Consider the following 16,153-nt stretch of genomic DNA (forward strand, 5'->3'; position numbering starts at 1 on the left):
TACTTTATACCTGTCTAACTCAGAAGAAAGATTCAGGTCATTTCTCATCACACTCAGCCATTATTTTATCTGCAATCTCGTTAATGCAAATCTGTGAAGAGGATTGATGGTGCAAGAGCCTCTGCATCACCGGCCACTGCATTTCTGTGCTTTATGGCAAGAGTGCACATAGGATTGTATGCAGTCCAGCGGGGAAAACATCTGGATTGGGTAATGTCATGGCAGAGCGATGTTCTTCGGTGTGTTCGCTATGAAGGGTGACATTAGAAGTGTCCCTCCCTTCTGTCACCGGCATACGTGCTCACACGCCTGTGAATCGGCAGGGGCGTGCTGCATGTTCTGATGAAACCAAGAGACTGTGATTGTGAACGTGTTTGAGAATATTTTTTCTCTGCAATTGTGAATAACCTTTTGTCGCAAAGTCATCCCAGGGATGAATGTTGGTATCAGCTACACCCTTCATTTCCATCTAACGTTCTGCGCGAGTCTGTCGCTGTGGTGTTGAAGTAGAAACGCCGGTTCAAAATGGATTCACTGCCTCAGCCCCAACCATGATGTTGCCACCGTTGTACTGCAGTCACCATTCTTAACCGTTAATTACTGCTCGGATATGATCTATACGCCATCAGAATTTGCATATTGATCAGATGAATCGGTCCACTTTTTTGTCCTTTGTTTAGAACATGTTTGTAGGTCCTGGCCAACTGGCAACCAGTCCATGTTGGTTTTTAGTTGAAGGGTTGGTTGCAGGTTGACATTGTCTTGAAGAGTCATTCCCAGATTATTGGATCTCCAACTGCTTCTCAGGAATAGAGACATTTTCTATTACATTTAGGCCTACATGTGACGGTATTTGCCTTATGTAGCAGGTATCGGGCACTGGTTAGTTTAATAAATATAAACTATTGGGGCTTATTCAGGAGCCTATTGTTTATGAAGGATTTTTCCCGTTCTGGGTCCCCTGGTGTAGAGTTAAAGCATAAGAGAGTTAGAGATTGCAAAATTATTCAATTGGTGGCCAAGTAATGAACTTTCTTTTACATGCCAATGGGTGTGTTTGTGTCTCATGCCAACACCCAAGTTACCAGGCAGAGAGGAGCTTTCTAAAGTAATCAAGTTAGTAGAAACCCTTAGTTGGTGATGATGATGAAAATGTGACTTCCACTCTCATTGTTGGTTTATGTCTCTGTTTTCCCTTGTCCAGCCAATGGCTTACTAGTCTGTCTTACGGTAGACCTGCTATTGATTTACTTCTCTGTGTGATGGCTAAGGGGTGCGGGGACACCCACCCACTCAGAAGTTTACTCCATGTCGGGCACCCTACACCACAGGAGAGCTGATTAACGTTGTCTGGTACAGAAGGGGGAAGGACTTAGTTCAGTTTGAATAGAGGCCTGTAGTAGCTGCATTGAGAAAATCTGCAGTCCTCTTCTCTGCTTTCCCCCTGTCCGTGCTGTCTACTAGGCCGCCTTTACAAGGACCCTTCCCTTCACCTCTGACCTAATGACCCCCTACCGTGCCCCTATTCGGGGGCCACCTCCTCCCTCTAGGAGGCCCAGAAGGGCCGGCTCTGGAGTCCACAGATGACCAGACAGATCTAGCCTCTCCCTCTATCCCCCCAGATGGACCATGCTGTCACACTGACTACCTGCTGTTTATACTGCTCATGTGGTGGTACGGGAACAAGACATTTGTCAAGCTGAGGGTTTGGGCTCTGACCTCTGCCTTAGTCCCCTGCCTCTCTGGGAGTCATGGGCCCCACTAGACCTACTGGGTCTACTAGAATCTGCTGTGTGCTTAGCTGTGACTGTTAAGAGTGCACTACATCCCACCCCTAACAGCAAAATAGCTATTATTACTACTAGTGCAGTTCCCATTTGAATGAAATGCTTTAGTGATCTGGCAAACAGGGTGGGTCTTGGAGCATATCCTTGCCTCGCGGAAGGATACCATGTTGGAGTGATCTATGGTTCTATCGCTTAGTGCACATCAATATGGAGGTGATTGTGTTTAGATTTATTTCACACAAGCTGCTCATCCGAACAACTTCACACTGGACACGGCATACACCTGATACGATACACCTAAATCTTAAGATGATTGAGCCACAGGCAAACACACACACATATATTCCTACTTTTGTAGATGTCATTAACAGTGCTGATCCTCAGTGGCGTTGTAATTGTTGTGGCATTTGGGAGCAATTCTTCTGGTTGGACTGGCAGACCAGACTAGAACAGGTACAACAGCAGGTCAGGGCACAAGGAGTTTGTATCCGTTCCCACACAGCTACAGTCCAGACTAAAAGCACTGAATCCCGTCTTCTTCACAAGCAGATACTGCAGGTTAAAGCTGTCCCCTAAATTCGTAGTGGGCCTGAGGCCGTTGCTACTAAGGATGCAGGTCTTAGGGAAGGAGTGCCTGAGTTTGGGCTTAGTGTCTGTGTCTCGAGGACAGCGGGTAGGGTAGGGAGGGCTTGGACTTAATTAGGTTGGGACCAAGGAATAGAGGCAATGGCTGCTCAACAAGTGCCGGGAGCGACGGTTGAGGCAGCAGCGAGGCTGGAGGTTAGGGTGGGCTTGGCTCTTATGATGCTATAACGCGGTCTGAGGCGCTGTCAGTCACAGAGGCCCAGCGAAATGGTACAACAATGGTTAACTGCTGATATCACAGGCAATGTGACCTGGGTTAGGTAGCCTCTCTGAAGCGCAAGACAATTCCACTCTCTGCTGTTGCTAGGAGCAACCAGGCAAACTGCAAGAAACCCCCAACTCCCCACCCTGCCGTCTTCTATCTGATGCTGCTGTTCTGCACCCCACCTGGACCTTAACTGTGTGTGTGTGTGTGTGTGTGTGTGTGTGTGTGTGTGTGTGTGTGTGTGTGTGTGTGTGTGTGTGTGTGTAAAAGAGAGAGATACCATTTCTATCTATGTAAGTGTGCACCAAGAGTAGCTTCAGCCTGACCTGCTTTATATTGCGAATGAGAGAGAGCGAGACAGAGAGAGAGAACAGATGGACAAGGGGATAGAGAGAGGATGGCAGGAGTGAGATAAATAATGAAAAGAAAGGCAATAATAACCAGAGAGAAAAGTGTACACTAGAGGTAGTAAGCTGGTGATTTTATGTGGAGAGAGAGAGAGAAGTGGAATGATGTTATGTGGGCTGTCAAGATTAAGACAGTTAGCTGTGTATTTACGTGCCTGTGTGCTTGAAGGACAGAGGTGGGGGAATGGCATGGAGGCAGTAGTTCTTAAAATAGCCTTTACTCCATGATGGTTGCCAGCCTTGGTCAACACTGGTCTAATGTATGTTTCTATGGATGGAAATATGTTTACTGATTATGCGTTCTTCTGTCTGTCTGCTAGTTTAGTTGCTTGTTTGTCTTTCTGCTTGTCTGTTTGATTGCTTTGTTTCTTGTCTACCAACATGTCCCCATGTCTTGTCTGTCAGTCTTCCCACCTGCCTGTCTCACAGTCTGCACGCCTGCCTGTCTGTTTCACAGTCTGCACGCCTGCCTGCCTGTCTCACAGTCTGCACGCCTGCCTGTCTGTCTCACAGTCTGCACGCCTGCCTGTCTGTCTTACAGTCTGCACGCCTGCCTGTCTGTTTCACAGTCTGCACGCCTGCCTGTCTGTCTCACAGTCTGCACGCCTGCCTGTCTGTCTCACAGTCTGCACGCCTGCCTGTCTGTCTCACAGTCTGCACGCCTGATTGTTTGCTGTCTTGCCTGTGACTGTATCTTCCAGAGGTGAACACTGGGCAGCAGTGGGATCCGACTGAGAGAACGGCAAGTGCAGGAAACTCTGCAAACGTTCTGGTTTAAAGTGATTCTGTGTGGTATTTTGTGTCTGTCTTTCTCAGGCTCTTAGTGCCTCACTATCGTGCATGTTGTCTTCTAGAGCAGTCTATGCGTACTGTGTGTGCATGTGCGTGTGTGTGTGTGTAAGCAAGTGTGTGTTCAAGCACTGTTGACTGCCTGTGAGGCCTGTTAGCTGTAGAGTATGATGATCTAGGGTGTGTGTGTCTGTGTTGTGTGGCTTAGAGTGTGTATCAGGGATGCTGCTGGGTCACTCTACTCACTGGGAACAGAAACTGGGTCAGCACTGGAAGAAGAGAGGCGAGGAAGAGGAGAAGAGGAGGACTGGAGGGAGAGAAGAGGGTGTGCTGGTAAGAGCACAGGGGAGGATGAGAAGTGGAAAGGAAAGGTGGAAGGAAGGAAAGAAACACCAATCCGGCTGCTCACTACTGACCCTTGGTCTAGCATCCCAGCCTTACTCCACGATGGGTACAAAACACTAGGCCTGGGCATGTTAGAGCTGTGGACCTGCTATGTATATCCTCTGGTCAAGAGGGAATGGGCTTCTGGGGACAGGGGGCAAGAAACTAGTGGTTAATGGGCTAATGTCAGGTGTGCAGCTAAGGACACACAGACAGGTGTAGACAGGTGTGGAAGGAGAGGGGACCAGTGGGGGAACAGCAGGACAAGATGCAGGGAAGGGGAGGCGGGAAGGAGGAGGCAGAGAGGTGGGATCAGGGAAGGAATTCCAAGAATCAGGATGTGTGTTTTCACGCGAATGAGGGGTATCCTAGGGTTATGCTCTTCACCCTCATTGGCCCAACCTGGCCTTCCGCATAAACGAGTTCCACAGATTGTAAATGGCTTTGGATTAAAAGTGTCAGCCAAATAGATTCATTAGCTAGCTTGGCTGTCTGTCTGACCACATGACTCTGGGCGATGGCTGTCCATCTGGGGGAAGGAAAAGGAAGATGTCCTGTGGGTGGATACCTGGGCCTCCGCACCTCTACCGGGTCCAACGAAGTATCTGTGTGTCTCAGAATGTGCACCATGGGTCACTGTCCTCACCGGGAACATAAACGCTGTATGTCGGGAGTCAGACGGCTGAGCGGTGAGGGAGTCGGGCCAGTAATCTGAAGGTTGCCAGTTCGATTCCCGGCCGTGCCAAATGACGTTGTGTCCTTGGGCAAGGCACTTCACCCTACTTGCTTCGGGGGGGGATGTCCCTGTACTTACTCTAAGTCGCTCTGGATAAGAGGGTCTGCTAAATGACTAAATGTAAATGTGCATGTGTTTGTGGTTGTGTGTGTGTGTGTGTGGTTGTCTGCGGGCACGACTTGTCTTCTCTGTGGGAGTGTGAGACAGTGACAGCCCGAGAGGGAGCGTGTGTGTCTGCATGCCTTAACATACCCTTTGCCAGCCTCCATGCCAGCTCTAAGCTGGCACAGCAAGAATTAAATAGCCAGAGCTTCTAGAGATTATGGCTGGCTTAACAGAAGATTAATCACATCGTATGTGCAGTATAGGGTGAATAGAAGAGACGGATAGAGAGAGTAGAGAGAAAGAGAGAGGGTTAGGAGAGGGAGGGAGGAAGAGAAAGATAGAGAGGGTTAGGAGAGGGAAGAAGAGAGATATATAGAGAGAGAGAGTTAGGAGAGGGAGGAAGAGAGAGATACAGAGAGAGGGTTAGGAGAGAGAGAGAAAGAGAGAGAGGGTTAGGAGAGGGAGATAGAGAGAGAGGGATTTGGGTTTTTGACAGTGAAGACTACAGGAACTAAGTAATGTTCTTTTAGGCCTGTTTCCATTTCTGCCACCTGTGTGGATCTGAACTGCGTAAGTAGAAAGGAGAGGGAAGGTCTTGTTATTTACCATGAGGTTATAGACAACCTGAGCAATAGGAGTGCCCAGAGATATGAAACAAGCTGATCCTCTCATAACTGCCTGTTGCACTAGACCGAAGATCTGACTGTTCGGGGACTAGTTGAGTAAACTGTACCAGTTTCTCTTACAGTCAGGATCCAAAAAACTGACACAGCGCGTGGTTGGCTGGACCCTCCTAAGTGAGCCAATTACCCACCAATGGGATGATAAGTAGTTGGTATTGATTGGACAGACATCCACCTCGGCCCCTCCCCCTGCAGGAAGAGTCACATCTGTGACAGATCCATGTCCATTAACCCCGCCACATACACACGCACATGAACACATACACACACGCACATCAATTAACCCCTGGGCCGCTGGCTAATGGAATGTTAGTCGATACTCTGATGGGCTGGTGGTGTGACACTGGACATGAGATGAACAATCTGATGAAATGCTGCTGCTCTGACCTGGCCCTTCTGAGACACACACACAAACACAAGAGTGAAGTTGCTGTGGGGTTCATGAAGGCTGATGAGGAGGCAATGATAAACCAAGGACAGGCTTGGGACCATATGGACCAGCACATTCTCAGTTTTATGGGGGAGACAACACAGTTCTGGGAGGAAGTTTAGCGTCTACGGAATGAACGTACAAATTTAGTTAGTTTGCACTACGGGTGAAAAGCTTGGTACCATTGTTAGTATCTGTCCCATTTTCTGTCTCAGGCCATAGAGGTCTTAACAGCCTGTTCTCCAAAGCCTTCCAAGCATGAGTGAAGTCCAATACGTAGAAATTATGACATTATTATTATTATACATATCAGTTTTCGATTGGCTGTGTTTGTAGCAACTGATTTTCACAAACCCTCACACGATTCTCCGTGATGAAAGGGTTAGGTCAGGTACATATAAAACTACAATTGTTGTAACATGGGCTATTCAATAGGGGTTGTTGTACTCATCAACATCAGAACGTGGCTTGAGAGATATGATGACTGCTTTGCCACAGGTGTGTGCTACGCATAACATGGAGGCGCCGAAGGCTTTGAAAAGGAGATGCTTGAAAGAGTTAGCTACCGCAAGGCTGAGATTTGATGATTCACCCGCTCAAAGAGTTCGGGTCCATTCACAACTCGGTTTAATTGCAACTCTGCCTTTTGTTTAATGTTGATTGGAATAGTGAGAAGCAGCAGCACATTAGTTTCCATCTGACCACCACAACTCTTAACCACAGTTTAGCATGGTCTCTTATTGATCCGAGCAGTACTGTGCACGTGTGTTTATGTTAATGAGCTGCAGTGTCGTGTGTGTGTGTGTGTCTGTTCTGGCTGTACAGTGTGCCATACAGCTGCCCTCACTCACAGCTACAGGTGGTCGCCCACAGGGGAACTGGTTCTCTGCGCTGCCCTTAGTGCTTGCGTGTGTCTTGAGGGGCGTCTGATAGAGGAGATGAGGGAGGAAACAAACTATGCTGCATTTATTACCTGAACCGGAGAAAGATGCACGGCATTTTAACAAGGGTGATGTGCGTGTGAGAGTGTGTGTGTTCTTCACTGTGTCATGCCGTGGATTGTTGTAATAACTGCTATGGACCACTAGGGACAGAGAAGGAATCCCTAACCAGACTCATCATTGGCCCCATCTTTTGCCTGGTTTACCTATTTGGGGTATCTGAGATGTTTGTGTGCATGTGCCAGATATGTATAAGTGTGTGTGTGTGTGTGTGTATGCGTGTTTTTTGTTGAAAGAAAAGAGTGTGTATGGCAGCAGATGTATGACTGTGCAGTTATATTTACTGTGTGCGTTTGTCACACCTGGAATCGTGCCATTAGCTCTGATGGGAACATCCCAGCCGTTAACCTGATCAGCATGTACACTCTGCATGACCCAGGTGCTCAGCAACCTTTAATCTGCCCTTGCATTGTGACACAAAATAGCTTTGTAACAGTCCAACTCTCTCACAAGCATCCCATAGATACAGATTTACACACAGCATCATCATCACCCTGCTAGTGTTGCTGGGGCTGGGAGAAAGGCAGGCTGTGTGGTGTGTAGGCAACAGCGACACCTCTCTCTATCTGGCATGTCTGTCTTGTCTGCAGGAATGGATGAGCGCTTTGCTTTTCAGGGGAAAGGTCGCAAGGGGAAGGAGGGGCCAGGACGAGGGAGAGAGGGAGGCAGGGAGGGGGAGGGGGAGGGGGAGGGGGGGGAGCCTCATCAGGGATTAGCAGTGGGGATTCTCTTCTGTCTCAACACAGAAGAGGGTCAGCCTTAAGCACACAGACACGTGCAGATTGATGCGCTCAAACTATGTCTCTCTCCGTCACCCCACCACCTACCCCCCACCACCACCCCCACCGCCACCACCACCCCCATCTCTAACACACACGCAAACAAACATGCACATTTTCTGTGACACCCTGACAGACACAGATACTGTATGTGTTCACATGGGTGTGTCTGTTGTAGGGAGGGGGGTCATCCATCTGAAAGGTTTAGTTCACAAAAGGGTTGGGTATGAAAAGGGAAATAAGCTTTAGGCGTTCCAGTTATCTCAGGACACAAACAGAGTAGATAATAGAAATATAGGCTTAAGTGTAGACAATATAAATATACGTAGGATTTAAAAATGTATTAGCAAAATGAAGAAACGGAGGGGTTTATGAAAACAGTGGGTATGGAACACTCTTAACCCCCAAACTGTACGCTGAGGCATGATATGTTCATATAAGATACACGGTAGTTTACATTGTGACAGTTGACACGATTTGCTCAGTGCTATGTAAGAACAGTAGTTTATACAGTAACAGGTGTGTGACATAATCATTCTCAGACGTCTCTGCAGTCTTCGGGGTCTGTTGCAACATGGTGTGTGTGTTACGTGTCCAGCATTATTACAAGTGACGGTGTGTGTATTTGTGCCCCTCTACATCACCTGTTCTTCCTGGGACCATCCTTCTCTATTAATATCTCAATATCAGCCCCCCCCCCCCCCCCCCCCTCCACCAGGCAGGGGTGAACACAAGCTCCCCCTGCGCCTGGCTGGCTTGGAAGAACTTGCATGGCACTAGCAACATTGAGCCATTTCTGGCACATGTAACTTCAAACTCTGCTGCACAATATATAGTACACCAGGAAACAATATCAGCAATGGAGGTCTTTATGAGGGGGGGGCAGGGTAGGCCATGTCAGGCAGGCTATGTCAGGCTTGGGTTGTTGCTGGGTCTCCTATGACAAGCTATCATGTGCTTGTGTGTGTTGTAACCAGCTGTAGATGGTGGATGGATTTTTAACCTGACCTGTCCCAGCCTTCCACAGGTCTTTGTGATGTAGACGGACTGCTCAAAAGATACACTACAGGGCAAAGCGTGAGAAAACTACTTTGTTTCATGTTAACTAGCGAAATTCTGACTGAATAGCGTGTGCTCCGAAAAGTTAGAAATATTAACGAGATATTTAAAAAGATGAATGAAGAACTTTTAACACATTTATTTGTAACTTTTTCCAGATCTGAAATCTCTAAGGTGTTTAACTAATAATACAATAACCTTTGAACTAATACAATAACGCAACAGCGTGACTTTCTGGAGTTTCTGCTCCAGAAGTTCTGACTGATTCTGTTTCGTTGTGGTACTGATGATGGAATGTGGGTGTCACGCACAGGGAAGTAAAAGTTCTGAACCAATTCTAAAAATGTGGGGGCCTGCGGGTCACACGGCGCCTCGCTGCCTTATTTAGTTGCCTGGGTTTGGCTGGTGCACCGGCGTGTTGCCAGTGGAAAGTGTCGGCTATGAGAGCTGTGATGTATATTTGGATATTCTGCCTGTAGATAGGGAGGTTGAAAATACAGCAGAGGCGCATGTGATTCGTTGTTGGTAAGCATACCATCCCTCCCCGCCGCATCGTTGGGGAAAATCTATGCTTTTCTTTTGGTTCCGCGCAACCGCAATATGAAAGGAGAATTTGCTTCAGTATACATCTTTAAAAATCGTCCCTAGGTTTAGCAGAGCTGAAACGCAACCCCGACAACTTCCCCGCAGTGTAATTGTAATTCGCTACTGTGTTACCCCTCCGTTCCTCTGGCTCTCGCTAGATTCTTCAGTGGAGTTCGACTACCGTATCTTCCCACTGCATCATGTTTACCTAGCAACACGCATCACCCGCTGCCGGCTCTCCCATTGGTCATTTGAAAACGCACCCGGGACCAATGGCAGGGCTGTTACCATGGTACAGTGTGTAGTTGCCGGGTGGAATTTTGCTGCAAGGCACGTGAGTCCCGAAGTCTTCGCCTTGCGTTTTAATCTCGGGTGTCTGGAAGCTTTGCAAACGTGATTTATTGGAACCGAGTCACATTCTCTCCTGAGAGCCAGCTTACATATACACTTACACATTTATCTATACATTTGTGCGTACACATTTGTGCGTACACAATCAAAATACTGTTATGACACAGATGCTGCAGCCTTTCTGTTTGCGCTGTGGTATCCTCTGCCAGAGTTATGAAATAGTGGGGACTGAGAACTTGCTGGCTAATTGATTGCTAAACCAAGTTTAGTGTAATGTTATGATGTTGCTACCTTCACTAGTCTAATATGCTGCGTCACATCAAGCAACATAGATGGAGAAACAGCATTATCAAGTAACCTAAATTATAAGTAAAAACAGACAGTGACTATATTTCTTTTTTTATTTAATAAACAGTGCTTACACAAATCTTAATACATAACTTGTATTTGTCTGAAATTATTTAAACTGTTGATTTAATAGTATATTTGTATAGTAGTCATCGTTTCTGCAGTTTGTTTTTGATAGTTTGGTTTAGTTAAACCATTCATAACTTGCATCATTGATGCAGATCATCTTGTCAAACTATTTTACATCATAGCGCTTGATAATACTGGCACTTAGATAATTAGAAGAATTGGCTTTTAATATGTTTTCAGCTCCGTTTCCAATACATGAATACACACAAATCATTCCTGGGCCAATAGTCATCATACGGTCCTTAACCTTTCTGTGAATATGGTGTAAAGTTTGTATGCACCCCCACCCACCCCGCACGCACACCTAATAAAACATCAGGTTACACTTGTAACTTGTGAAGGGGACAGGTTTCAGAGCACAAGCGGAGATGCTAGTCAGGAAAGATCTGTCTCGAATGCTGTCTTTCTGTTTGATAAAGTTGGAAATGAAATCTACCCATGCAGTACAAGATGACAGAACTATGCAGTGAAGTTAAAGGTTGTTTTTTTTTTTGTTGTCTTGATAGGGGCGTACGCATAAAGGGTACAGTGGCTACTGAGCTAGATGAATGACGGCATGCTTAACCTCGATTCGTACATCATCCCCTCCCACATCCCGGTTGCTATTCTTTTTAGGGAGAATAGAAAACGAACAGTCAACATGAACACGCAGCCTGGAACTCAAAACACACAATCTTCTTCAACAACCAATGGTATGCGCCTCCATGCATGTCACAGAGAGTTATTCTCAGGCCTTTCTGAAGACTAAGTTAATACAACACTACTTTGCACCACCTCTCTCTCTCTCTCTGACCTCAGACTATTTCTGGTTAAACTATGGAAGCCTCAAAAAGTTCAAGATGTTCTTTGTCCCCCAATACTTAAAAAAAAAAAAAGACAACTGTTGATGTACTTAAGGATTGTCTGAAAGTCTACGTCTGTGTGTGTTCATGTGTGTCACTCATGGAAGGTGCTAGTATGTCTATAAGTCCATCATGTCTTTACTCACAACAATAGGTATGTGTCAGTGTTTCTGTTTCCAAACAATCATACCTAAATTAATTGGTGTGACAGTTAGGGAACATAAACCAGTTAATTACATTCGTTGTATTTACTGCATGTTTTTTTTCTTCTCTGTTGGCATGTTTTGGCATTGGTTAACTTTTTAAACTGAATTTTTGACAGTGAGTTTTACCCACAAAGTTGTGATGTTTGTGGGACAAATAGAGGTAATCCTTGAGTTAATTGTTTGTCTAAACTGTGTGGATGATCAGCGTTATTGTTCGTGTTTCTGTGTTGTCTTATGTTTCAGATTTGTGTCAGATGAAGTCAGGTTTTAACTTTGTAGTCACATCGCATTTTTCACGAGACAAAACCAATATTCTTAAGGCATCTGCCAATTATAAAAGCCTTTACCCGGTCCCTGTTTCTGCATGACTTCGCGTGCTCTTTCCTCTGGTCACTTTCCCAGCTGCCACCCCCTCCCCCTATCTGCCCTACCTGAGGTCTTTAAACTATTTCCGCGGGCACGTCATTCTGCCTCCGCGATGCGTTTGAAGACGACGAGGAGCCAGTGGGACAGGGCAACCTCCTCTTCTGGCTCCGCCCACTGATCCTGGTTGACCAATTCAAGCAGCGAAAGGGACTTGGGTCTGACCAATCGCGCTCGAGCTGCCTGGCGTTGGATAGCAACAGAGCTTGCGAACGCGCACAATGGGGGTAGAGAGAGTGTGGAGCACACGATGAAGGAAGGCGCGTCAGGGAGAGAGGGGGAGAGGAGTGGAGGAGGGAAGGGTTTGCTAGTGAGCGCGCTTTAGCACAGAAAAGTTGAAATAATTCTCAAGGACTGGTGGAACAAAATGAACCTTGCACAAACATCATCACTTGTGAAGGACAGACAACTTGGTTGCCTTCATTACTGTTTTAATAGTAATGACATTTCAAGCTTAAAATGGCATAATTGGCTATTGTTTCATTGCCAACTTATTTAAATGTACACGATATTTTTTTTCGGTAATCATTCAGCATTTGAGCGGATCACCCAGCCAATTGTCTCACCGGGAAGTTATTTGATACTGAATTATATGAGATGACGTTTATCCCGCGTACATAAGCAACAGTGCATCACTTTTCTAAGACATGGGGGCATTCACGAGGGTTTATATGGGTGAAAATCTTATTTTTTTTGTATTTTCTACCCAGCGTTGTCACATCAATGTAGCAGCTGTCTATATATATATATATATATGTTACAGTATATATTTGCCGAGTTACTATACATGGAGAGGAGCGGCTTGGTGGCGCAACTAATCCAGAGGGGGGATGAGAAAGGTCTCCGGGCTGACATACATTCTTTTGTTGATATCCCAGTGTTCCACGTTCACACAATGTAATTCAAATAAACAAGGGGATATAAAACTCTGCGTCATTTCCCCGTGATGTTCCGTGGCTCCCCAGGTATCCCGCTACTTTGAGCGTTTAAACATTAATGTGCGTGGATTTCGTGGAGCTGCGTCAAGCGCGCCGCTGTAGGAGTGTTCGCCAACACCCCCCCCCCCCCTCCCCCCGCGCCTGCTGAGCCGTTGGAACAATCCGCATCGCAGGGTGTGGATCCGGAGCCGGCCAGAGAGGCAAGCCAACAGGGAGTACTGAGGGAGAGGGGCGAACTGGAGGAGTTTAAATTGCCCAGAAAGGATACCATCTCTGCGGTCAAGACAAACCAATTATTCGAGCGAAAAGGCGGAGGTTTCAAGAAAGAAATCGTTTATGGATTCATTTGGAGGTACAAGCGACAGGATCGAGTGAATAAAAGCGTTGAGCCACACGGAAGCAGGAAAAGGACTGCATACACAACTGGGAGAGAGGGAGGTGTCAGTAAAAAACTTCGTTAGTTTTGTTAATTTTGAACAACATATTATTTTGTTGTTTTAAAGGCTCGTTGTTATTATCACGTATTTGGACGACCACTCTCTAAACGGAAGCCAATTTCGGAATCAAGTGACAGTTCAAAACAAGGACATTACAACTGCTCTCAAGAAGTTGCCCGACAGACGACGTGAAATTAAAGTCTAAGATTTTGTCTACGGATGAAAGTTTTGCTCACACCTTTTGGATATAATCATACATAACGTTTTGTTGATCAATTTGGTCACATTTGGAATAGCCCCCGTGAAAGAAAGTGAAGGAACGAGAAGGCAAAATTGTTGCTGCGTTTGAGGACGCGTCTCTGGGTAGACAGAATCAAAATAGAAGATTCACTTGTCAGAGCGTCATATTGGCATGCCCTGACGTTCAGCTCTCCGGGAGACTTTCGAATATCTTTCAAGAAGAAACTGAACACGTTTTAACTTTTTGTGCCTGTTAATACTCTTGCACATCAGCACTTTGCTTTGTCGGATTTGTTTTGGATGCACGTGTCAATTTCCTCCTCCCGCTCACGATTTTTTTTTAACCACCAGCTTTAGGTTGTTGTCACTGTTGTTTTTAGCTCACTTCCCCTCTCCGCCCACCCCCCCGACCTGCCAGAGCAGAAGGTCATCAGTTGACATCTGGGGACTCGGCCAGTTCCGTTCAAGGGGAAGGGTATAGCGGTGAATCTGTCGGTAAGACAAAGACAGAACTCTTCTATTGTGGATGGTGTCTCTCTGAACTTTATCTTTTGGAGTCTCTGGATTATAATAAAAGGATAGAATCTGTAAAAACGGACCGGATGAGAAGGCTGTTCCTAACCTGCTCATTTGATCACTGATTAGTTGGCTGTAGGATACTTCAACGGGATCTAAGGAGCCAATGCTATTTTTAGGGAGAGTGATGGGGTAAAATGTGGTAGTTTGAAACTGAGTCCCTCACCCCCACACCCACCACATCCAGGTCTATCTCTGGATCTCCTGCTCTGAACTGAAAACATAGTGGAGATCCGGTGTCTGCCCAGTTACAACTAAAAGCTACCTAGCCGGGTTAACCAAGCTGCTCTCCGCGCCTTCATCCACTTACCAGCTACATCTGCTTGGTCTGCGAGTCAACCCACCGTGGTCAACCCTGGAGCTACTTTTTGACTGGAACAGAAATGGAATGAAACTAAAGCACCAAGGAACAATGCATGAAACTGCCGCACTTAGGAAGCAAACTTGAGTAACCAAATATTTTCCTTCCCCATGTACACACAGAGAAACATATATCTTGAATAGAAATATATCTATAAAGTATATTAAATACATAGTTTAAGTACATATATTTTCACTTCTGAGAGTAAGCGTTGATGCCTGAAACCCAATTAAGCCTTAGATAACCATAGTAATAAAGGAGAGCAAAGGAAACACGTGGAGTTTGAAACGGTGCCTTTTGATTTCCTTGGTTCGTACTCCACCACTTCAGGATTGAATTGTTGACAGAGAGAAGAACTCTATTTTTTTTCGTGGGAAACCCTGTTGAAAAACTGCCTTTCCGGTTCACACATGAAGTTCTGTTGTTGGATGTATTCTGCTGGACCGCAGACTCAGTGAAGGTTGATGTGGCTCAGTGCACTCCCCCACCACACAAGAGGTTTGGAAACTCCAACACCTGAACTTTAACTTTGTTTTCTGGGATACATAGTCCAAACCCCCCGACATTTCCGATGGTGATCACGTCGGCTGTGGAGGAGAAGCCACAGCCATCAAACAGGATGGTGGCTAACCTGCCGACTGAAACCTGGATCAACAACCCGGAGCCCAACCGCTACCTGACACAACCGCACCTGCTACGAAAGCCCAACAAAAGTTAGTACCACCGATGTAGTGCGCCCACGTGCTTGACTCATCGTCAACTTTTGCACATTAACGCTGTGTAGATGAGTCCAGACACAGTTAACACAATCTTGTGTGACGAGGGTCTGTCTACGTTGTGTGAACAAACTGTCAGAGAGTACTTCTGAACTTCTTTGTCATATCTACAAGTACTTAACCTTAGCAAATAACCTCAGTCTTTCATCCATACGGCAGTTCAGAATCCCCAAAGAACAGGAACGGATGTTGAATGAAAGAGTACTGTTATGGTGGCGGTTGTTTGGTGCTGTATAGAAGAATTGGGGGGTTGTGTGTCTTTTGGCAGAGTCTGAAGATGGTGTCTCAGGACTCTCTCTCAAGGTCTTCCTCAGTCCAGTGTGTGAGGGACAGCGTTAGGAGGTGTTTTCTGGTGTCGGTTTACATTAGAGGTTTAAAATTGTTATGGGTCTGAACCGTTTGTGGTCAGTCTAACCAGACTGCAGCGATCACCGTTCTGTGTCGGCGGCGGTGGCGTTGACTCTTAAGCCCGCCCCAACACTTCCCAGCGTTAGAGGCTTCAACTGGAGAAGCACGTGTCATCATACTCGTAGATGCGAGTATTATAGTGATGACGTTGGAGGAGGCGTGGCTGCGGAGCGGGGAAGACCATGCTTCCACAGAGCTGCAGGATTAGAGATGCGAGTGAAGAACATGGCGGTGATGGACCATCTACCACTTCTAGTCTCCTGGAGACACGTCCTGGACCAAGGTTCGGCTTGAAAAACTGACAGTTTAAAACACTTTTGTGGAATTTTGAGTCAGTTAGGTAGTTTTACAAAGAGCCAAGTGACGTGGTTTTCACTGTATCCAGTGAAACTCCCGCTGCCGTGGTTACAGTTCGGTGGGCGCTGATGTAAACGGTAGACATTTTCAAGCACCGTTTAGTGGTATTAGTTATAGACGCTGAACACAGCGCGAGGTCTTTCACACCCCTCTACACTCTCAACCT

The 16,153-nt window shown here is 46.3% G+C and overlaps 1 protein-coding gene across 5 annotated transcripts in view; it reads left to right on the forward strand.

The window, feature by feature from the left end:
- The window catches only part of dyrk1b (dual-specificity tyrosine-(Y)-phosphorylation regulated kinase 1B), a 31,248-nt gene that overhangs the window by 1,329 nt on the left and 13,766 nt on the right, over positions 1-16,153 (forward strand). Inside the window, exon 1 of one of the 5 annotated variants that reach the window (XM_062465551.1) lies at positions 11,035-11,115. The exons of 1 other annotated variant lie outside the window; for it this stretch is intronic. In XM_062465551.1, coding sequence (XP_062321535.1) covers positions 11,064-11,115 — 52 coding nt within the window. In that variant the 5' untranslated portion in view covers positions 11,035-11,063. Of the gene's footprint in view, positions 1-11,034; positions 11,116-12,999; positions 15,160-16,153 lie in introns of those variants that run through there. 3 more of the 5 variants (XM_062465553.1, XM_062465552.1, XM_062465555.1) reach the window with 3 other exon arrangements.

The sequence above is a fragment of the Osmerus eperlanus genome, chromosome 7 (genome assembly GCF_963692335.1).
Source record: "Osmerus eperlanus chromosome 7, fOsmEpe2.1, whole genome shotgun sequence".
Taxonomy (NCBI): Eukaryota; Metazoa; Chordata; class Actinopteri; order Osmeriformes; family Osmeridae; genus Osmerus; species Osmerus eperlanus.